Source organism: Balaenoptera physalus (assembly GCF_965194825.1).
Source record: "Balaenoptera physalus genome assembly, chromosome: 11".
Lineage (NCBI taxonomy): Eukaryota > Metazoa > Chordata > Mammalia > Artiodactyla > Balaenopteridae > Balaenoptera > Balaenoptera physalus.
The window spans coordinates 86539809-86565020 of record NC_138896.1 but is presented as its reverse complement, the minus strand read 5'-3'; the positions used below and the strand labels follow the sequence as shown (position 1 = coordinate 86565020).

Below are 25212 nucleotides of genomic sequence, written 5' to 3'. Positions count from 1 at the left end.
TTTTGGAAGACTTGAGAAGGATAGGTGTTAGCGCTTCTCTAAATGTTTAATAGAATTCACCTGTGAAGCCATCTAGTCCTAGGCTTTTGTTTTTTGGAAGATTTTTAATCACAGTCTCAATTTCAGCGCTTCTGATTGGTCTGTTTATATTTTCTATTTCTTCCTGGTTCAGTCTCAGAAGGTTGTGCTTTTCTAAGAATTTGTCCATTTCTTCCAGGTTGTCCATTTTATTGGCATAGAGTTGCTTGTAGTAATCGCTCATGATCCTTTGTATTTCTGCAGTGTCAGTTGTTACTTCTCCTTTTTCATTTCTAAATCTGTTGATTTGAGTCTTCTCCCTTTTTTCTTGATGAGTCTGGCTAATGGTTTATCAATTTTGTTTATCTTCTCAAAGAACCAGCTTTTAGTTTTATTGATCTTTGCTATTGTTTCCTTCATTTCTTTTTCATTTATTTCTGATATGATCTTTATGATTTCTTTCCTTCTGCTAACTTTGGGGTTTTCTTGTTCTTCTTTCTCTAATTGCTTTAGGTGTAAGGTTAGGTTGTTTGTTTGAGATGTTTCTTGTTTCTTAAGGTAGGATTGTATTGCTATAAACTTCCCTCTTAGCACTGCTTTTGCTGCATCCCATAGGTTTTGGGTCATCGTGTTTTCATTGTCATTTGTTTCTAGGTATTTTTTGATTTCCTCTTTGATTTCTTCAGTGATCTCTTGGTTATTAAGTAGTGTATTGTTTAGCCTCCATGTTTTGTATGTTTTACAGATTTTTTCCTGTAATTGGTATCTAGTCTCATAGCATTGTGGTCGGAAAGGATACTTGATATGATTTCAATTTTCTTAAATTTACCAAGGCTTTATTTGTGACCCAAGATATGATCTATCCTGGAGAATGTTCCACGAGCACTTGAGAAGATAATGTATTCTGTTGTTTTTGAATGGAATGTCCTATAAATATCAATTAAGTCCATCTTGTTTAATGTGTCATTTAGAGTTTGTGTTTCCTTATTTATTTTCATTTTGGATGATCTGTCCATTGGTGAAAGTGGGGTGTTAAAGTCCCCTACTATGATTGTGTTCCTGTCGATTTCCCCTTTTATGGCTGTTAGTATTTGCTTTACGTATTGAGGTGCTCCTATGCTGGGTGCATAAATATTTACAATTGTTATATCTTCTTCTTGGAATGCTCCCTTGATCATTATGTAGTGTCCTTCTTTGTCTCTCATAATAGTCTTTATTTTAAAGTCTATTTTGTCTGACATGAGAATTGCTACTCCAGCTTTCTTGTGATTTCCACTTGCATGGAATATCTTTTTCCATCCCCTCACTTTCAGTCTGTATGTGTCCCTAGGTCTGAAGTGGGTCTCTTGTAGACAGCATATATAGGGGTCTTGTTTTTGTATCCATTCAGCCAGTCTGTGTCTTTTGGTGGGAGCATTTAAGCCATTTACATTTAAGGTAATTATCAATATGTATGTTCCTATTACCCTTTTCTTAATTGTTTTGGGTTTGTTATTGTAGTTCTTTTCCTTCTCTTGTGTCTCCTGCCTAGAGAAGTTCTTTAGCATTTGTTGTAAAGCTGGTTTGGTGGTGCTGAATTCTCTTAGCTTTTGCTTGTCTCTAAAGGTTTTAATTTCTCCATCGAATCTGCATGAGATCCTTGCTGGGTAGAGTAATCTTGGTTGTAGGTTTATCCCTTTCATCACTTTAAATATGGCCTGCCACTCCCTTCTGGCTTGCAGAGTTTCTGCTGAAAGATCAGCTGTTAACCTTATGGGGATTCCTTTGTATGTTATTTGTTGTTTTTCCCTTCCTGCTTTTAATATTTTTTCTTTGCATTTAATTTTTGATAGTTTGATTAATATGTGTCTTGGCGTGTTTCTCCTTAGATTTATCATGTATGGGACTCTCTGCGCTTCCTGGACTTGATTAACTCTTTCCTTTCCCATATTAGGGAAGTTTTCAACTATAATCTCTTCAAATATTTTCTCAGTCCCTTTCTTTTTCTCTTTTTCTTCTGGGACCCTTATAATTTGAATGTTGGTGCGTTTAATATCCCAGAGGTCTCTGAGACTCTCCTCAGTTCTTTTCATTCTTTTTCTTTATTCTTCTCTGCGGTCGTTATTTCCACTATTTTATCTTCCAGGTCACTTATCCATTCTTCTGCCTCAGCTATTCTTCTATAGATTCCTTATAGAGAATTTTTAATTTCATTATGGTGTTGTTCATCATTGTTTGTTTGCTCTTTAGTTCTTCTACGTCCTTGTTAAACGTTTCTTGTATTTTCTCCATTCTGTTTCCAAGATTTTGGATCATCTTTACTATCATTACTCTGAATTCTTTTTCAGGTAGACTGCCTGTTTCCTCTTCATTTGTTTGGTCTGGTGGGTTTTTACCTTGCTCCTTCATGTGCTGTGTGTTTCTCTGTCTTCTCATTTTGCTTAACTTACTGTGTTTGGGGTCTCCTTTTCACAGGCTACAGGTTCATAGTTCCCATTGTTTTTGTTGTCTGCCCCCAGTGGCTAAGGTTGGTTCAGTGGGTTGTGTAGGCTTCCTGGTGGAGGGGACTGGTGCCTGTGTTCTGGAGGATGAGGCTGGATCTCGTCTTTCTGGTCTGCAGGACCACGTCCGGTGGTGTGTTTTGGGGTGTCTGTGACCTTATTATGATTTTAGGAAGCCTCTCTGCTAATGGTGGGGTTGTGTTCCTATCTTGCTAGTTGTTTGGCATAGGGTGTCCAGCACTGTAGTTTGCTGGTCACTGAGTGGAGCTGGGTTTTAGCGTTGAGATGGAGATCTCTGGTAGAGCTTTCTCTGTTTAATATTACGTGGAGCCGGGAGGTTTCTGGTGGACCAATGTTCTGAACTCGGCTCTCCCACCTCAGAGGCACAGACCTCACACCTGGCCAGAGCACCAAGACCCTGTCAGCCAAACGGCCAGGTACGTGGGGAGTTTCTTGCCTTTTGGGAAGTCTGAGGTCTTCTGCCAGTGTTCAGTAGATGTTCTGTAGGAGTTGTTCCACATGTAGATGTATTTCTGATGTATTTATGAAGAGGAAGGTGATCTCCACGTCTCACTCCTCCACCATCTTGAAGGTCCTCCCCTACTCTTTGGTATTTAGAAAAATTTCAAACCCATATGGCTAGTGAAGAAAACAGCATAATGTCAGTGACCTGCTATTAACATCTTGCCACGCCCATTTCATCTCTCTCTATTTACACATATTTCCACTTTGCCGTATTACCTGGGTGATGGGGCAATTTGTGAGCCTAGTTTATTCTTCTGTAAAATAGGATTGGAAATAGAACCAACCTCATTGGGTTGGAGTGAGGATTGTGAAGTTGTTACTTAGCACTGTGGCTGGCGTGCCAGAAGTGCTCCATCAATGTTCACTGTCAACACTTGAGTCCAGCAGGTTGCCCAAGCACAGTTCTGTTAGATCCTAATGTTTTTTAAAGTATTTAGTGTCTTGTTGAAGGACACACACACATCTTCAGATTCCATTCAAGATTCTGAGTGTAGAGATATCTGACTTCAGCTTTTGGTGAGGTCATGCAGCTGTTTGTTGGTTAGGGTAGGCATAAGCTCACATCAGCTATGTAATGTTGCCAGCAGGGGAACATTGTCTTTCTTCTTTCTTTTCGTAAGTATTTTATTTTTTTTCAGAACAGGTGTTATTCTACTGCACTGGTTCAACTGGAATAAATATAAGAATCACAAAAGGCTGGAAATAATGAGAAAAATAGAGATGATGGAATTTAAACCTTGATTTTCTTTCCATGCTTAATTCTAGTTTCTTCTCACTGTGGGATAAAATTTGTTATCAAAAGATTGACCAGGAAAGAAAGAACAGAGAAGGCAGGCGGGAAATAATAATACAACAGATATCCTGAAGCACTGCCAAAATGTTTCATGCTTGTCTCTGTGGGGAGTTAAATGTAATAGTAGTTTCTAGAGCTTCATCAGCGTACGTAAATCTGTCCCACAGACTCTATTTCACATGACAAACTTGCCGCACATTTTTCTTTTCTTTTCTTTTTTTTTTTAAGTTATGCAGAAACAAGACTGAAAGAACAACAGTCTTTGTACCACTAGGGGAAAGGATTCAATCTCTGCAGGTCTGATGAGGTACCACCTGCCTGGAGTCATGTGTGCTGTGCCTCTTATTATAAGGTGTTATTACTAGTCCAGTAGTGGAGTGGCAGCATCTTTCTTGAGGTTTGCAAGAGATGAGAGAAATAGGAAAGTATGCTCATCCTCAGAGCCTAGCTCCCTACATTTTGTTAAGGGACTTTGCTGGGCTTAGACCGTTGGTTTGAAAACTTTAGCATGTATTAGAATCACCTGGAAGGCTTGTTAAACCATAGATTGCTAAACCTGACCTTCAGAGGTTCTAATTCAGTAAGTCTTGGAGTCCAGTAATTTGCGTTTCAACAAGCTTCTGGGTAATGCTACTTAGGCTTATCTTGGAGACAATGAATACCCTCTACTAAGAATTACACAAGGAGAATTGCTCATCTAGAGATGGAGGACCAACATCTGGACCAGGAGTTAGTCAACTATGGCCCTTGGGCCAAATCTGCTGCCCGTGTTTGTAAATAAAGTTTTATTAGAAAACAACCTTGTTTACATATAATCTATGACTACTTTCATACTACAAAGGCAGAGTTGACTAGTTGGACAGAGTCCATATATGCTCCCAAAGCCGGAAAATATGTGCTATCTGGCTGTTGGCCCTTTACAGGAAATTTTTGCTGACTCCTGACCTTGACCAATGCTTGCATGTCATTTGGGGAAAGGGACTTGGAAGTAATTCTGTAAGTAACTCGCACACTGAGTGTTCCCAACTTGTGTGTGTTTTAGACACAAGGGTTCTTTTGTTTGTTTTTATCTTTTTACTTAAATACATATGATAATGGAATTCATTCATTATTTCTCAACAAGCCATTCTCCAAATTAATTTTCTCATCAGAAGCAACAGTTTCTCAGAATGAAAAGAAACTTAGTTTTACCATCCATGCTTACTTTCTAATACAGGGCTGGCATCTCTTTGAATTATTGTTGGAAACTTTTTTTAAATCACATAATTAAAAGGAGAAAATCATTCTCATTTGAACACTGTAATTGTCAAATAAATGATATTATATTTCCTTCAGAAATTGCTGTGTGGAATGCAATTTGTCAATATGTGCCAAGAATCTTTAAATATAATGTTCATACTCATTGCTTTATTTATTCTGCTTTCAGGAAGTTTCAGCAAATACTCATATTCAAGGTTTTCCATTACAGCATTGTTTATAATCGTTTTTTTTTAAAGGAAAGACATCTAAATATCTATTAATATAAAGCTAATAATATTACGGTGAATCCACACTGCTATTTTGGAGCCATTTAAAATCAAGCTGGATGAAGGGAAGCTGATATAATCTTTTTGGAGGGGATTTTCTGTCAAGAGCCTTAAACATTTTTATGCCTTTTGTCCCAATATTTTCACTCTAAGAATCATGAGAAAGTAATCAGAAATAATGGTAGATTTTGTATAAGGAGGATAAACACAGTGGAAACAATTCATATGCTTAATAATTGGTAAAGATTACATAGGTTGTGATACACTGATAAGCTAAAATACTATAACTATTAAAAGTATATTTTGAGCACTAATAGTATATTGGAAATGCTTATGAATTACTTGTTAGAACATATGGATATAAATCACATACATCACATGATCCTACACATCTCATGTTAAATAGGGACCTCATGGAATTCTGAATTCCACTCAGATCTGTTCATGACCAGTTAAGCTCAGACATTTAAGTCATTTTGATTTTTTGGCCGTGCCGCGTGGCATGCGGGACCCTATCTCCCCGACCAGGGATTGAACCCGCCCCCCCTGCAGTGGAAGCGGGGAGTCCTAACCACTGGACCGCCAGGGAAGTTCCTAGAAGTCATTTTTGACCTCCTGCCTTGCATTTGGTATCTTCCTCTATCACACTGACGAACACTATCAGTTTCAGCTTTAAATTACATCGCCTCTGTTACCTGCTGCCCCTCTTCCCGGCCATTTCTTTAATCCAGGTCCCTTCAGGTCTTGTTGGGTCAGCTTCACTGATTTCATCCCATAACCTGCCTGTACGCTTGACCCACTGCACAGCTGCAAGAGTCCTCTCAAAATTTAGACCAGACCTTCCCACCTCCCTGACTAAAATCCCTTGAGTGGGATTCCTACTGAGCTTAAAATAAAATACAGACTTTTTCTCATGGCCTGCGAGGTACAGAATTATCTGGTCCCTGCTTCTCTTTGTAACCTCAGTCTGAGCCTACCCCTTGTCCGAGCATTGTGCTGTTTCTCTAACATGTTAACCTCTTTTCTGCTTCTGAAACTTTTGCACATGCTGTCCTTCTGCTTAGAATGCTTTCCCCCCACACTTGGCAAAGCAAACCAGCTTCTTGTTTCCCTTCTCATCTTTACAATTACCTCTGCCCAGAGGCCAGCACTGTTCATCCTTCCCAACACAGGCGTGTCAGTCCCTACTCAGAAACTCAGTGTTGTCGCGCTGTGTCTTCAGGGCCCACAGAGTATCGGGCTGAAGGCACTTAAGAAAGACTTGTTGAGTGAGTGATTGAATGTCCTCCAATGTCTAAGCGTATTATAAGTGTATATGTATGTATACATGTGTATACATACCTAGGACATATAGTACTGTTAATGGTGATGCAAATTAACAGGTGATTTTTAACTTTCCTTGTTGTACTTTTGTGTTTTTCAAATCTTGTAATTAATCTATCTTATTTCTTTATTGTGGTAAAATCTACATAACATAAAATGTATCATTTTAACCATTTTTAAGTGTACAAGTCTGTGGCATTAAGTACGTTCACATTGTTGTGCGACCGTCACCACCATCCATTTCCAGAATTTTTCTTTTCATCTTTCCCAGCTGAAACTCTGTACCCATAAACACTAACTCCGCAGTAATTTATCTTATTTTTACAATAAGAAAAATGTTAGGAAAAATGTGTTAGAAACAAATAGCAAACATATTTTTCAGACAAAGCTAATTTAAATATATGTCAGATTGTAAGTATGAGTGACTATAAAACTAGTAAATTTGTACTTCACTTTATAATTTTGTATTAAAAAAAAACCCTATCCTTTATAATTCCAAACTGCTGAACTGACAGTTTTTGTTTTTGTTTTTGCTGTAAGAACTCCACTGCAGTATAAACCATTTGTGTTGCCTTAATAAATATACCTTTCCTACAACTATAGTCATTCCTTGAAAAAGCGGGGTGCTAAAGCAGAGAGTCATCTGGCGTTGTGATTAGCTTTATATCCTGATTCATGTTTTTTCTTTAGCCTTGAATATTTGAAATCTATTAAAGTCTAAATTCTAGTTGTAATGAAACACTATTCTTTGACTTTCTAGACATTCTGGAGCTCATATGACACAAGGAGTGTTGTATTTTGTCTTCTCAGTCAGAAGTGAATGAATGAAGAGAACTCAAAAATGTTCTCTCTGGAAACCTAATTTCTTCTTTTTTTTAAATTGAAATATAGTTGATTTACAATGTTGTGTTAGTTTCAGGTGTACAGCAAAGTAATTCATATATATATATATATACACACACACATATACATATAGATGTATATATATATTCTTTTCAGATTCTTTTCCATTATAGTTTATTACACGATACTGAATATAGTTCTTTGTGCTATACAGTAGGTCCTTGTTGTTTATCTATTTTATTTATAGTGGTGTGTATCTGTTAATCCCAAACTCCTAATTTATTATCCCCCTTTTCCCTTTGGTAACCATAAATTTGTTTTCTATGTCTGTGAGCCTATTTCTGTTTTGTAAATAAGTTCATTTGTATCATTTTTTTTTTAGATTCCACATATAAGTGATATCATATAATATTTGTCTTTCTCTGTCTTACTTCACTTAGTATGATAATCTCTAGGTCCATCCATTTTGCTGCAAATGGCATTATTTCGTTCTCTCTCTCTCTCTCCCTCTCTCTCTCTCTATATATACACACACACATATATATATACACATATATATACACAGACACACATATATCTTCTTTATCCATTGATCTGTCGATGGACATTTAAGTTGCTTCCATGTCTTGGCTATTGTAAATAGTGTTGCTATGAGTATCGGGGTGCACGTATCTTTTCAAATTAGAGTTTTTGTCTTCTCCAGATATATGCCCAGGAGTGGGATTGCTGGATCATATGGTAGCTTCATATGTTTTAGTTTTTTAAGGCTCCTCCATACTGTTCTCCATAGTGCCTGCACCAATTTACATTCCCACCAACAATGTAGGAGGGTTCGCTTTTCTCCACACCCTCTCCAGCATTTATTATTTGTAGACTTTCTGATGATGGCTAGTCTGTTGTGAGGTGATACCTCATTGTAGTTTTGATTTGCATTTCTCTAATAATTAGTGATGTTGAGCATCTTTTCACGTGCCTGTTGGCCATCTGTGTGTCTTCTTTGGAAAAATATCTATTTAGGTCTTCTGTCCATTTTTTGATTGGGTTGTTTGTTTTTTTTTGTTATTGGGCTGTATGAGCTGTTTATATATTTTGGAAATGAATCCCTAACTGGTCGCATCATTTGCAGATATTTTCTCCCATTCCGTAGGCAGTTTTGTTTATGTGGAAACCTTACTTCTTGACCATGAAGACTGTTTCTGCTGACTAGCATTCTCCCTTAGGATCTTTATTCTAGGAGATAGAGATCAGAGCAGACAGAGTTGCCTCATAATCCATCACCTTAAAAATGATGCTTCAGGTTGAGTTGGCAGAAAACTATAGCATGGGAGAGGAAAAGTTGGAGAAACAGCACAACTCAGTTATTTTTAGGGGATTGTTTCATGTTTAAATAATGACAAGCAAAGTTTGTAACATAAATAATTGATGAAGGAATCATATCTAGAATATGTAAAGAGCATCTTATCAAGAATAACAAGACAACCCATTAGGAAAATGCGCAAAGAATATGAACAGGCAAGTTACAGGAGAGAAAACATTAAAAAAATGATAGAATGTTCAATTTCACTAGTAATCAGTAGTTGTAAGTTAGTATAACATCAATATATCATTTTATCTTTATGAGATTAGGAAGATTTTTAAAAGGTGGACAGTGCAGAAAAGAGTTAATGATTGTTAGTTTTAAGGCTGGCTTACCAAGTTGGCTCTTGGCTGGGATCTGGGAACTTGGATTTCAGGAGGGTTCCTTCCATTTCCAGAACTAATAGCAGCTCACTGTGCTCTAACTGTTCATGCAAAAGATATGCTTTATGCTTTCCTTCTGAGAGTCTGGAGCTTGGTTTCATGCCAGGCAGAGGCTGTCTACATGGCTAGTTTGTAATAAAAACTGTGGGCCTTTATGTGTAATGAGCTGCCTTGAGTGTCTAAAGGGCACATTTCACACATTGCCCTGGGAATTAGAGTGACTCCACTGGGGAGGGGACCCTTGGAAGCGACTTTGTTCCCCCTTGAGCCTTTTCCCTTTGCTGATATTGCTTTGTACCCTTTTGCTGTAATAAACTATAGCTTTGAGTACAATTATATACTGAGTCCTGTGAATCCTCCTAGCGAATCTTCAAATCTGGGAGTGGTCTCAGGACCCCTGATACACTAATAATAGCAATATATTGGCCTAAGTGTGGGGAAATGGGGTCTCCAAGACTTTTGGTAGAAAAGTAAGCTGGCACTACCATTTTGGAGAATTTAGCAATACCTAGGTAAGTTGAAGATGGCTATGTCTATTTCCAGGTTTAGATAGTTTAGAGGAAAAGAAGGTTCACACGTTTGTTTAAAAAAAAGCATTATAATGACACTTACTGCAGCGTTGTTGTATTGTCAACAACATTGGAAATAACCTAATTCTCTCTGAAGGAGAAATAAAATTGCTATGTTTTTTAAATGGAATATTATACAACATTTAAAATAATTCAAAATTACATTGATTGACGTGGTTAAATTTCTGTAGACTAATGTGAATCAAAAAGAGCTATACTGTTGTAAATTTAAAAGCCACAGAATTCCAGGTATATACATATGAAAATATGAAATAATGGCTAATCCAGGACAGGGTCTAAGCCCCCCCCCGTTTTCCTATTTAAATGATAAAATTGTCTTAAAATAAGCTCCGAACCCTTTTCTTGGAAAAAATTCCACACATTACTGATCTGTGTTCTCTTTTCCATTTGCAAAACAAATCTTGAATTTCATAGTGAGTGAAGATGCTTCGACTCTTTCTCTAGCAATTTATTACTTCATTGGCTCACTGCCCTTGACAATTAGGAGAAGATTTATAGACATGTCCCCTTAATAATTGGCAATTAATTGGAGATTAGATGCCAAAAAGTACAGTATTTTTAATGTAATGAGAAGGTTGAGGCTTTTCGCTTCCAAATGTCACGGAACACAGAGTAAATGTTAACCAGCAGCATAGTTAACCCTGCCCTTTTGCACATCCGCAGTGAAGAGGAGTTTTAGTTTGATGATCATAAACTTTAGCTAGTGTGGCTAGTTTGAATGTAAAGCTCAAGTGTAAACAAAGAGTGCCTGTGCCTTAAGAATGTTTCCAATCTATGTGCCCCTGGTTCACCTTTATAGGTACTGAATATGATCAGTAAGGATCTATGTGGGATAAAGAGATACTGTATCCTGAGTCTTCTTTGGAATTTTGTGTCTCACTCATAAGGACCTATATGGGATAAAAAGGTACTGAATCCTGAGATTTGGGAATTGCTTTTGACTTAGGCAGCAGTACATTTGGATCCCATAACATCTTCACTACTCACAGTTCAAATGATAACTGTTAGTGTGTTTTTATTGTCTAGAACTCTGGTCTCCTAAGGGGAATATATATCCTAGGTTCTAGGCAATGGAGATTTTGCTGGTAAATACTTTTGTCCTTGTGGTCAAATTCAAGAGTGCCTTAGACCTAGAAGTAGAGTTGGCTGGTGTGACTATCACATATCAGTGATTGACCAGTTGGTTTTATTTTCTGAACTACAGTTCAAGCACAGTGCCAGGAATATATTAAACATGCACTAAATGTTAACCCGTTTACACGTGTCCAGACAATTTTAGTGCAAGTAGAGTTTTATTCCCTTCCAGAAACTGTAGAAGTGTCCTTTAATCCAAATTTCCCTGTGCCTATATTTTGTTTCTGGCCATGTAAGTCAATAGGTTTTATGTTTATCTGCATTTTTAAAAAGAGTAACCGTCCATCTTTGGACTGATCTCAGCTCTTTCTCCACTGCTTCAACTGTTGTCCACTCTAGGGGTAATCTCCATCTTTCAATAAGTGCTTTCTCTCTGCTAAGCAGTGTCTGAATCTCATTTAATCCTCACAACAGGCTTGTAGCAGAGCTACTGTTACATCAGAGCTCTGTTTTTACACATGAGAAAAGTGAGGTTCAGAGATTAAGCAAGGCACTTGGGTTCACCAGCTAATAAATAGTAGAACCAGGATTTACACGCGGGCCTGTCTGTTTTAACCACCAAGATTTACTCCACTCTTCTTTCAGTTTGTTTCTCTAATGGGAAGTTGAAAACTAAGCATTTACAACAGTGACTACCACAGAGTCATTCAATAATAATGTATAGTTTAAACTTTTGAAATTGATTTTATGAAGTGTAATTTACACACTATAAAATGCACACATTTATATATACAGTTCCGTTAGTTGTTTTTTTTTCCCAACTCTCTTGAAAGTTTTTGAACATCATATAAAAACTATGTACCAGGATATATGCTGTTACTAAAAAAACAACAAAATAGAATAAATCAAATATAACTGATACACATGCTACTACTGGCTTCCACAAGCTGAGAAAGGAGTTAACTACTTGGCAAAAGAAGTAGTCCTTGCTAGACTCTTAGAATACATACTTCAAAATCCATTATTATTGTCAATTGAGAAATTGGCTAAAGTTGATTTTCCAGATGAAACAAAGTTGGAATTTGCTTGCAGTCACATTTCACAGGCTTAGTGAATTTTATAGCCATTTATGTATCACTAAATGCACATGTTCAATAATGCACTGGAATACCATCATTAAGAACCCCAAATGTAGATGCTCATTGAACGCTTTTGAGTGTTCTGGAGAAAGAAGAATGACATTTTGAATATGGAGTCATTTGAGGCTGTCACTATGTTATATTTCTTTACTTCAAAAGAATTTGGAGTATCTTAAATATGTTTTCTCGTAGCTATAAGATTCACAGCGGGTTTCTTTAAACCCAGCAACTGGAAAACAAGTGTACGTAATCTCATATATCCCATCATCTTTACATAATTCTATTGATTAAAAGCAAGTCATAGGTGCTTCCCACAATCAATGAGAGGGGATAACACAGTCATTAAACTCCTGGCCATGAGGAACATATGTGCCACTTTAATGCCTGTGCATTAACAGTTACAGTTCCATAAGTTTTGATAAATGTATAACCCTGTGTTACTACAACCACAATTGATATTTACTGTATTGGAATCACCCACCCTCCCAAGTTTCCTTGTGATTCCTCCTTTCAAAGAAGTTTTTTCTTGAAATCACTGTTGACTCTCAGGAAGTTGTAAAAAAATAGTTCAGACTTCCTGTGTACCCTTCACCCTGTTTCTTCCAGTGGTAACATTCTTACATAACTACAGTACAGTTGCAAAGCCAGGAAACTGACATAGATACACTCCATAGATCTTATTCCCTTGTGTGTCAGTCTCTGCCTACCCTCAGCCCCAGGTAACTGCTGGACTGCTTTCTGTCACTATAGTTGAGCCTGTTCTGAAGCTTTCTATAGAAATGGAATCATACAGTATGTTCTCTTTTGTGTCTAGCTTCTTCTGCTCAGCATTATGTGTTTGAGATTCATCAGTATTACTGTATGTGTTAGTGGTTTGTTCTTTTCAATTTTTGTGCTGCATCCTATTTGAATATAGTACAGTTTGCTTATCCATTCACCTGTTGATGGACGTTTGGGTTGTTTCCAATTTGGGGCTATTCTATAATGAATAAAGTTGCTGTGACGATTCATCTGTAAGTTGTGCGCACGCATGCGCGTCCGAGTGCGTGTACTTGTTTTCATTTCTCTTGCATAAACAATAGTGGAATTGTTGGGTCATTTGGTTAGTGAAGGTTTAACTTTATAAGATACTGTCAAATTGTTTTCCCAAGGGAATGAAACGTTGTATACACCCACTAGCAGTATAAAAAGAGTTCCTGTTGTTTCACAGTCTTGCTCAGGCTTGATTTTGATTTTGCCATTCTGTCAGGTAGGTGCTGGGATCTCATTGTGGTGTTAATTTGCCCTTTTCTGATAAGTAGTGAAATTGAATATCTTTTCATGTGCTTAATGGACAATCATATATATATATATATATATATATATATATTTTATGAACTGTCTATTCAAACCTTGTGCCTATTTTAAGGAGGGGTGGGAAGTGGGGTGTGTGTGTGTCTTCTTCATTTAATAAATATTTGATGACTAATTAAATGTTTATTGAACGACCTGAGATTGACGTATGAATTTTCATTTTGGCCAGTTGAAGCCTTACATGTACTACAACTCAAAAGGGTCAAATTGGGTTTCATTAGTCTATTCGAAAATGATCAGCTAAAGCAGGGAATCTGGTTTTGAACATGATACTAAAATAAAGATTAGTAGTTTCCTCCCCTGCATAGATCATAGAATCTTCTGAACCATCACTGTCATCCTCATGACTTGCTCTTTTTGACCATGGGAAAATTATCATCTGAAGCTGTGAATTTTGTGGTTCACATGGATACTGCCTTGCTGCATTGTTTCTCTAATGCTAGAAATGCTCTTACCTAATTTTTATCTTGTCAAAAAATGGAAGGACAGTCTTAGCCTTGTTATTTTTAGCTGTCACTGAAGCAGTTTTCTCCATTAAGAATGAATGTTAGCGAGGTTGATCTATAAGCCTTCTGCTGATCCTGTAGACTATAATTTGTGTTTATAATTAAAAAAAAAAAGTTTGGTTACCTTCTCTTTTCTATGATACATTTTTGTAACAATATACTTTTTTTTAGCTTTTGTTTTATTCTGTTAACTGTAGAGAATTAAAAAGAAATAAACACATAGACCAGCCCACGTAACTACTGCTTAAACAACAACAAAATTTGAAAAAATTATGTGTTCAGTGTTTATAACTCAATACAGAAAAGTAACATGTATATATCTGTATCTGTCTATGTGATGAAGAATGATGTCTCTTCCTTTATTTCCCAAACTCAAGTCCTTCTCGCTAAAGGAAGCGATTGTTAAAACTTTCTGATGATTCCTTCCATTAATACATGGTCTCTCCTTTTCTTTATTCTTCTCACACAAAAGTGGTCAGGTAGTAGGTACAATTCTACATATTTTCGTGCAGTACCAGCACATGAAGATCTAGCTTTCGCAGTGTAGTTATTATGTGGATGAACTGTGCTTTACTTAGTTGATCCCTGGTGGTTGTTTCCAGGTTTTTGGTGATTATTTTTATTTATTTGCTGTTATAAAAATGCTGCAATAAACAATACTGGAGATTTGGGCAGACTTTTGCAAATATACCCATAGGGTAAATTTATTCCAATTGGATCCCTGGTCAAAGAACATTTTGTAATTTGTCAGCTATTGCTAGATTGCCCTCTTTAAGGTTTCAGCCATCCACTCCATCTAATAGTGTCTGCAAGTGTCTACGACACATATTTTAAATGTAATAGCCTCATTTCAGTTCTTTGTTATTTGAGCCTCCTAGTGTTATGTGAACTGGGACCTCCAAATTAATGCTGTATCAATGCTGTTTTATCTTTATTACATTCTTGCTTGCTTTTTCCTCTGCAGAGGACAACCTAAAGTAAATCTTCTTGATGACTGAGGGTGGCGGACTAGAATGGCTTTGCGTGGCTTTCCCTCACACAGCTCTCAGGCTGCTCAGTCTCTAGGCAGCCCCGATGGTTGATGCATTCTGTTTTATATATTTCCTGTAGGAGGAAAGCTGAACAAGGACCTGCGACATTTTCTCAATCAGCGGTTCCAGAAAGGGTCGCCTGATCACGAGCTCCAGCAGACCATAAGAGATAACCTTTACCGCCATGCTGTGCCTTGTAAGTAGCCAGTTTGGGGCGTCTTACTGCTGGGTGGGTGCGTGAAAAGTTGAGGGGAGAAATAAGAGCTCAACAGCTGGATCTGGGACACTTGGCAGTTTGCTCACGTAGTGACTCCGTAAGTCCAGGGAGTCATGATTGACAATGGGACATACAGTACTGCGCCAGGTAAATCACTCGGTTTTCAAGTTCTGGCTTGAGAATGCTGGGCAAATTATTTATCCTTTGTAAGGTCCAGTTTTCACAACAGTGAAAAGGACATCTCACTCCTACTAACTTCACGGAACTGTTAGGAAGTCAAAGTCAGATGCTCGTCAATGCATTTGTGTACAGTATGGGCGTGGTGTAAGCCTCGTAAATGTTAACCATGATTGTCGTTAATGGGGTGGACCAGGCCAGAGGTCTTCATACTGACCTCTGAGGAGATCCATGGGACTCTAATAGCCTCTCAGCGAAGGGAATGCCTCAGTGGACTCTCTCTTCCTCCCCACCTTTATCAGATTCATAAATCATGATTTCACATATGATTTTCTTTGAAGAAATGGTTTCCACAGATTAAAAAACCCAAAGCCCCAGACCCATTAGATCAGACCAAATCTGAGAAAGCAAGACATAAAACGTGGGGACTATGAAATCAGGGATTTTGTGGCATGGAAGGAAGAAAGGGAAGAAGGAAGGGAGGAGGGAATCAGCCTATGGGGTAGATGAATTGGCAGCTCAGTGGTCATGAGGTATTGCCATGCTCTACCAAACTACATTGCTGTACAGCTCATTATGAGGTGGGAATTCTGGGAAGACATACAGTTTCTTGCTTTCTTTCAAAAGAAGAAGAAAGAATGATTCTGATTTTATTGCTTGGGAGTTTTCTTTTCTCCTCTCTATTACCCAGTCCTTCAAATTTTGACAGTTTTTTAGAAATATTTTTTTTAATCAACAAAAACAAGGAGGAATAATTTGAATTTCAAGGTACCCTGCTTATGGCTGTGATTTGTTTGCTGTGAATGACTTTCTTTAAAAAAATAATATTTTGCTAGTGATGTCCTAGAGTGATAATGTTTCCTCCTACTACTGCAAAATAATGAATAGGACTGATTTCAGGCATACCATGGATCTGCAAGGACTTAGAATGGAAGTCTAGATGGGGAACTTTAGTGATCAGATTTTAGAACAGCCCTGCCTTCCACTTCACTTATTAATAAAACCGAGGCTCCAAGAGGAAAAGAAGTTGACTACAGGTAACTTGGGGCAGTGCCCCAAGGTTGCTTCTTTCTGCTGAGTGGCAGAGCTGCATTTCACAGAGAAAACATGATAATGTATTAATGTGAATCTCTGGCCCTCAGTTCTTTTAATTTTGCATCATTAGAATTGAAAACTATAATTCTAATAATATCCTAATAATAATTCCGTACACTTGGATTAGTAATAATAATTCCTAATGTCAATCTCATGAATGAGGCAGGGATTATCTGTCTATTTTTTTATAGAAATAAAGAAAGAAACCAAGACACGAAGATAAGCCAATAAAAACAAGGCTAAAAAACAAGACCTGATCAGGGCCTCAGGTCATTGCCTCATCTCTGATATACTGCCCAGTTTTACTCTTAGAATATTCCTTTGAGGTTGGGGTTTTTAATACCCATTTTACAGGTGAGGAAACAGAGACACAGGACGACCAAGTAACTGTTAAATCGCAGATCCAGGGCTTTGGAACTCTTAAGCCATCCAGGGCTATTTTTGTAGCTCGACCATAGCTGCCTCTGAAGTTCTAGTACAGCAGATTGGATGCAGTTTTGCAGAATTCAGTAATTGCAGAATCATGATTGTTCTCTGTGTAATTTTTCCCCTACTCAGATTCCAATTTAAGAAATGGGGAATGAAGCAAATGAGCACATCATTTCTTGACGCATCTGTGGTGTTACTATGGTTACATTTTGGCAAGCTTTTCCATTTATTTTTGCCACTGATTTATTGGACCTGACTGTGAGCTAAATGGCTTGATTTTAAGCTTACCACTGTGTAGGAATTGGGGCAAAAATGACCTCAGCCTTTTAAAACAGTGGAAAATCATGTTTTGTCTTTGCTTGTATAATGCCGTTGGTATTGATGTTTCATTTCTATGAAACCAGTAAATCAGGAACTGAGAATGAGGAAAGGGTCTTCCTACTAAAGAGAAAACAAGTAACATTTCATTTTATATTTCCTGCATAAAACAGGAAGGAAGTTCAGGAAGAGGTCCGTTTCTGAGTCTGGCACAGTGTGTGTGTCTTTGAACATGAGTAGACCAGGAACGACTTGGGATTCAGTTATGGGCTTGGATTACTGGGGCCACATTTGTGTTTATTTTGATTCTTTGGCCCGTGTGACTGGTAGAGCAGAACTCTGTACCAAGCTGTTGTGCTTGTGGATTAGGAAGCCCTTGATTGGAGCATCGATCCTCCCAGTGATACTGTAACTGTGCCACAGGGAAATGAGCTCCTGTAATCTGTATTTTCCAGAACTTCCTGCTGCCAATAGTTCAGTGACTTCAGTCTTTTGAGAAGGGATGATCTCATGAACAGGTGCTTGCGAGCTCGGGTACACTTCCTGTACATTTTAGGAGGCTCACATGTCATTCGAAATTAACAAATAAAACCTGTTTGTTCTCAAGTTTGTTTTAGTGTCATCATAGTGTAGTAGAGCCTCTGGGCACCATGATGGATTTTGCCGTTCAGAATTCCATTTTATCCTAATTCTTTGGCAAAGACAATGCAGGTAATACCATCCCTCTTTTACAGGTAAGAAAGTGAAGTAACAGATGTAACTTCCTTAAAATCTTACCAGTTCTAAATGCCACATTACTCACTTCTCAATACAGTGCTATTTTTTTAAATTGGCTTTATTGAGATATAATTCATATATCACACCATTCACCACTCAAAGTGTTCATCCAATGCTATTTTTGCTATAGTTATTATTATTCTCCACTCCTCTTTTATTTTGCTTTGATTCAAAAACTTTGATTATTCCCATGGTGTGAAAAATGTCAGCGTAGTTAAAATTTAATTATATTATCATTGAAAATCACCACCCCCAAAAATTTATGGCAAAAAAAAAAAAAAAAAAAAGAACTAGATGCAGAATGAGTCAGCCCTGGTGTGAAATCTGAGGGCTGTTCTGTAGCTGGCTGGCCTGGTGTGAGTCATGTAACCTCTCTGAGTCTTTTTTTACTCTTCAGTAAAATGGAACCAGAAATACCACCTCCAGCATTGTCTCACCAAGTCCTGACAGCAGCCCTAAGAGATGGGTCCATTGGAGGAAACAGAGGCTCAGAGAAGTATATAGCTTGCTTAGAATCACACAGCAAACAGCATGGTTAGGGTTTAATCAGTTCTCTCTCTAACTCCTTACTGGGTATAATCGACAGTAATGTGATAAGATCAGTATACCATGGGCTATTGAGAGTGAAAGAAAAAAGAAAAAAAAATTCTCATTGCTGAATTTTTAGTTTTAGCTGTTCAAAATCATGGGGTTTTATGTCTTGGGGGTGGGGGCTAGTTAAGGCACCATATCTTACAAATAAGTATCTTCTCTGTGATTTTCACATATTTCACTGGTGTGTACAATAGAATTTTAATAACTGCCTAATGATTATTCAACTTTTAAAAAAATCACTACAGGGTTCTCTTGGGATATCTCAGTTTATCTTATTTTTCATTAGATCTTTTTTGGTATACACATGAAAAACCACCTTAAGAGAAATGGATTTGAAATGCATGAAAACGTCATCAGTGTTGCTCACTTCTCTCATTTCTCAGAATCATCTGGATACTATTCCTGTCTCCCGCCCCCTCAAATTCTGATTATATTCCCAACCCGCTCCCCCTCAATTCTTTAGTCATACAAACTTCGTCCATTGCTCAAATACACCTGGTATCTTCTTGTAACTGGGTATAAATTATTACCTCTTATCTCTCCATCTTTCCATCTAACCAGTTCATAGCCTTCTTGTAAGCTTTAGCCTAGAGGCCACTTCCTCCACGAAGGCCTCCATAGATTGGCCTATTGCCTTCCTCACTGCTCCCACAGCGCCCCCTGTGACCCCCTTCCACCGCATACACGCCTGCTGCGTGTCTGTCTGTCCTGTTAGAATCTAACTTTTCTGAGGTCAGGGACTGGATCTACCTCAGTGACTAGCCCACACCTAGCTTAGTGCCTAGACCATGGGATAAATATCTGTTGAGTGAATGATCAGATGAAGAAATGGATAAAGACACTTTTTGTTTTTCTTGTTTTATTGTTTTTTCTTGATTACATAACATTTGGGAGAAACAGCAGAGCTGCTCTTTCCATAAAGCTCTCAGAATAAAGGGCAGCTCAGAGGCTTGAGCTCTGAAATGGCTGATGAGGACCACACTGATTACTTGGCTGGGAATCCCAACCCAGAGGAAAAAAATCAAGGCTCCCAGTGAGCTTGGAACTAGAGTGCCCATTCACAGCTCCTCCTAATTACAGTCTAGGTATCGCTGTACCTCCTGCACTGATAGCGGTCCTGCTTTATGACTTCTTGTCCTAGCTGATGTGACAACATCTGAGATTCTTGCTTTGGAACGGCTGCTTTGCCCATGAAGATAAATGCATTACCTGACAGGGCTTTTCATTTACTCTACTGCTGCTGTCAAAACGAGATGCAGCTCATCCAGGAGTCCTGGGGCTCCGGAATACTGAACCAAACCCCTCCTGTTCCTTCTCCCTTCTCTGGGCTCAACAGCGATGGAACGCATCTTTCTTTTCAAGCAGAGGTCATCTGAAAGAGGAAAGGATAAGTCAGTTTTGTTCTGTAGGTTAACACGTTGTTGATCAATGCTCTCCCTAATACCGAGACCATTATAATCTGTGGAAGAGACACTGATCATTGACTTAAAGGAGTTTACAAAGGGATTAAACGTGTTTGATCTCCAAGACCATTTAAATCTGATGCAGTAAACATGGGTGATCCTGGTCTTTATTTGTAGAAGTGCGATATTCTAACGGGCATGTTAGCGTTTGCTAACCAACAGTTGGCATTGTTTATTATTTTTGAAGGTGACTGTGATGTCAGGACCATAAATTACCTTTGGTATTATTTGAATGTGTTAGTTTCTCTTAACCATAGCCGTTCCCAGTACTGCTTGCCTAGAACCAACTCATTCTACAATTAGAGCTGATGATATGAACTAAACCAGTATATCAGCAAGAGGCCAGGATAAAGAACTGGGTGTTGGAACATTGCTTCTTTCGTAGAATGTGCATCTCTGTGTTCAGGTTGTGTTTGACCTGAGTGGAAGGCTTCAGGTTGTCATACATGAAGTGGACAGTTCTGTAAGCATCCCCAGGACTGATCAGATGAAAGTCACTGGAAACTTTCTCACTGTGGCTATTGCCCTTGTCCTCTTAGCAGAGTTAAGTGCTGTCTAATATTAAAGGATCACTTTAGTCTTTACCAAGCCTAGCCTTGTTGCAGAACTCTGACTAGTAATAATAACGGCTGTCCAGGGTTTAGACTCCTACTGTGTGCCACGTACCCTGCCATGATGCTTGTACATAGGTCATCTCTCACTCTGGCCTCATGGAGGCCACACAGACTATTAAAGATCTGAACTCAAACTCACTGGACTCTTAAACCCTCCCCCTTTTCTATTCAGTCGCAAATGTTTGTTGCCCATAATAAGAGTGTATGTCCTCATCCCTTCTCCATCAGTTCTCAACTCTTTCTCTCCCCTTCCCTTTTACCCATCAGTACTGTATTTTCCCATGTGCCCCTAGCCAGTCTGTGGTCTGGAGATTCCTCTTACCCACCCTTACTGCCTACACCTGACCTTTCCTTCCTTCTCCATCAAGTCTTAGTTCTTCTACGTTGGTTTCCCATTGGCTGTCCTCTAAGATGCCAAGAACTAGAATAAAGAAGTGAATGGTTCATATTATGGTAGGGTTCTCTATCCTACATAATACATATATTTTAACAGATAACTTTAAATGTGGCGCTGCTAGAACGACCCTATGAGATGGGATGTTCTGGCAACAAGGCAGATTCATAGGTAGGGATGAATTCTTATGGTTTTGACTTGGTTTTGTACTTTTTCTAGTGCTTAACACAGTGCTTAATACATAGAAAACATTTTAAACACAAGATTGTCTATGTCAAAGGGCTTTCCCCCTCTGCTTGCTGTTTCACTTCTCAGACCTAGTTTCCTGTTCCACCAAGTATAAGCTGAGAAAGTAACGCAATAGTCTAGGCAAGGAGTTTTGTGCCAAATTAAAAACTAATGGGAGCACTTCCGTGGTGGCACAGTGGTTAAGAATCCACCTGCAGTGCAGGGGACCTAGGTTCGATCCCTGGTCTCGAAGATCCCACATGCTGCGGAGCAACTAAGCCCGTGTGCCACAACTACTGAGCCCACGTGCCACAGCTACTGAAACCCACGTGCCTAGAGCTCGTGCTCCGCAGCAAGAGAAGCCACCGCAGTGAGAAGCCCATGCACCGCAAGGAAGAGTAGCCCCCGCTTGCCACAACTAGAGAAAGCCTGTGCGCAGCAACAAAGGCCCAATGCAGCCAAAAAAAAAACCAACAGCAAATGAGGCTAAATATAATAAAATATATTTAAATTCTTAAAAAAATAATGGGATTAGAAAAAAAACCTTTTTGTTTAGATGTGATCTGGAGTTAGAGTTTGGGCTCAGATAACCATTAACAAATTTTCATCCACTTGAATGTCTGCTGGGGCATGGAAAGATCACGAGCGAAGCAGGACGATCCTTTGTTATTCTGATAACAACCATCTGATAAATGCCAGGAGCACACCACTTCTCATTTCTGTAGTGCCCCTTAGGGAACATTGAAACCATTAGTGTGGAATCTATTCTTACTTCTCACCAAGGGAGGAGAGAGTTACCCCATCAGTGAGTTCTTGAGAAGGACTTGGACATTCCTGATTTGAACATTTTCTCTTCTCCTTGGGGCTAGATCATCAGATGTGCTGGCTTTCTGGTATGGCAGACTGGAGCGGCTGGCAGGCTCTACGCCTCACCAGCGTTGTTGACTTGGGTTTTCTGGGACTCTGTTGTCTCATTACCTGTATTGATGTTTCTGAGGTACCTAATCCCCCAGCAGTGATCATGGCACTTCATAGGTCCTCTATTTAAAGGTTCTCTATGTATATGTTTTTTGTTTTATTTTGTTTTGTTTTGTTTTTGGCCGCGCTGCACAGGTTGCGGGATCTCAGTTCCCTGACGGGGGATTGAACCCATGCCCTCTGCAGTGAAAGTGCCGAGTCCTAACCATTGGGCTGCCAGGGAATTCCCAAACGTCCTCTATGTAGACCAGTCTTCTTTTTTCTGTACGCCCTTTCCCTCCCCTTTCTAACACGACTCCTCAAGTCCAGAATTCTCCCTTTTTTCTTTCAAGTTCTCTTTAGACTTTGGGCCTTATGTACATGATTCTCCTTTTTATGATTTTTATGATTTATATAGTTCTTTTGGGGGGGGGCAAGCTAAGTTAAAAAAATGATTTTCCAACATTTCTTGAGTAACAACCCAACAGTAGATGCTAGGTGAGAACATAGTGAAGATTAATAATTGGCTCATTTAGCCAATAATAGGCATGCTTGAAATAGCACATTCTCCGCATATTCCCAGCATCAGCTGATCTCCCAATGTTCTTTTTTCTTTGTATTTCTTATTATATGTTGTTAACCCTAATTGCTATTGTATATTTGCTGAGTGGATGGAGTCATATTGGAAAAAAAAAAAGGAAAGAAAAACTATGAACTTAAAAGCTCATTACAGTGGACTTGATTTATATGTGTCTGCTAATACACTCACATAAACATGGTTTGGCTGGTGTTCTTCATTCTGAGGTTCTCAGGGGTGTAGAATGAGGCAAAGCCATAGGAGTTTAGATTTAAGTTTAATCAGAGTTGATGTAATTTATAATCTTCTTATGAAAATATGTTAGACCAACCTTATTGCTTAATAACATCTGTCATTAATCGAGTGCTTACTATATGTACCAGGTACTGTGCTCAGTGATTTACAAGTTTTGTTTCTTTTAACCTTCACCAGACTCTGAGAGGCATAAGGTTATCGTCCCTGTATTAGGAGCGTGGCAGTTGAGGTGTGAGGAGCTTATAAGCGGGTTGTTCAAGGTGAAAAGTTTAATAATGATGGAACCCAGATTCAAACCCAGTTCTCACCTCCCCCGAGAGTCCATGCTCTTGGTTCATATCTCTGGGTTCAGTCAGCTTAAAGACCATTTTTTAAATTAATGTATTGAATTTGAAAAAGAGTCTTCTCTTAATAACATACGGATTAGTCCTTGGCTGGGTGTAGGATACTAATATATCTATTTGGCAGCCATGTTAATTCATTAAATTGCTTTATAGTTTTAGCTGACATTTTTCGTCAAGATTTGTTGCAATTATAGAGCAATTTCCACAGCAATTTATGTAGGGACAGGGAGGTTTCATAGTATCCTTACCATCTATTATTTATTTTAAGAAGAGTTTTTAATTCTAGTAATTTTAGATTTAGTAAGAATTATTTAAGTCAAGAGAGTGAAATGCAATACATTTTTAAAGAAATCTTGTATCAAATGTGTTTAATAAAACTACGTACAAATAAAATGTCTGGCTTCTCTAATGGATAATGTGCATTTATGCTGAGATCCAAGTAAGAACACTTTACCAGTTATGCTCTGATGGGCTTACCTAAACTCCATATGAAATGAGTTACCCAAAATGATTACCTTAAATTTAAACAACAAGAAAATGTCAGTTTTGTTAGTTCAACCATAATATGAATAAAGTAGACTTATTAACCACTCAATGACATTTTTTCGTCTTGCATTGAAATGAACTAATTATACATCTCTATTTTGAGGAAATACACTCTAATGTATTTAGGGATAAAGGGCCACGGTGAATGCAACTTACTCTCAAATGGCTATAAAACATTAAAAATGGTTAAAAATTTGTACTATTCTTATTCTTGCAACTTTCTGTAAATTTGAAATTATTTCCAAATAAAGTGTTTCAAAAGTAAACCCATACCAAAAATTTTTTTAAAAAGCAAACAGTATAGTTTTGGGAAAGGGGGATTTTATGTGAATGTTATGTTTTTATTTTTCCCCCTTATTAATATTAATGTGTTTTTAGCCTAGAATTGAGATTTTGTTAGTACTTTGATAGATGTTGTCTGTTAAACTATAGCAGGACTAGCCTGAAAGACATCGTGCGTATATTAAAACAAAAATCTAACACCTATGGAATACCAAGTACATGCTAAGTGTTTTAATTATGGTTTCTCGTTTAATACTGTAATTGTTATTATTTTCATTTACAGATGAGGAAACTGAGGCTTAGTAAGATTAACGACTTGTCTTAAAATTGTGGAATGGGACTGGAGCTCAGGCACTCAACATGGATACTAAAGCTACCACTAGTAACCACCACATTTTCTTTGCTCAGACTATGTATGTGTACATCTGTGTGTATAGATACATATACACCTACTAAATACATCTTAGAAAATAAATTAGGAACACTTTTTTTTGTTTTGTTTTGTTTTTGGCCACGCCGCCCGGCATGCGGGATGTTAGATCGAACCCATGTCCCCTACATTGGGAGTGTGGAGTCTTAACCACCGGACTGCCAGGGAAGTCCCAGGAACAATTATTTTAAATGGATCCTAAATATCTGCTAATGGGATTCTAGATTAATATAAGAGTATAATAATCATCATTAGAATTGTTAACATACATTGAGCACTTGCCGTATGCTAGGTTTTATTCTATATTAGTGTAATAACTCATTTAATCCTCACAATGGTCCTGAAGGTATGTGCTATTACTCTCCACATTCAGGGAAACCGAGGAACAAAAAGATTAAATAACTTGCTCAAGATGTCACAGCGAATATGTGGTAGAGCTGTGTTGTCTTGTTCTAGAAATTTCCCTCTTAGCCAGTGGCTCATATTGCCTATTATTTATAGTTCTAGAGAACATTTTTTTAAAAAAAGGAAAAAGAATCAGTAATTAAACATACTCCTTTTCTGGGGAGGGGAG

At 38.1% G+C, this 25212-nt stretch overlaps 1 protein-coding gene across 22 annotated transcripts in view; it reads left to right on the top strand.

Annotated features, from left to right (window-relative positions):
* Window positions 1-25212, top strand: part of MAGI1 (membrane associated guanylate kinase, WW and PDZ domain containing 1) — a 610830-nt gene that overhangs the window by 347692 nt on the left and 237926 nt on the right. For all 22 annotated transcript variants that reach the window (XM_082412051.1, XM_082412072.1, XM_082412071.1 and 19 more), the window contains exon 2: window positions 15021-15137. In XM_082412051.1, the coding sequence (XP_082268177.1) occupies window positions 15021-15137 (117 nt within the window). The remainder of the gene's footprint in view (window positions 1-15020; window positions 15138-25212) is intronic.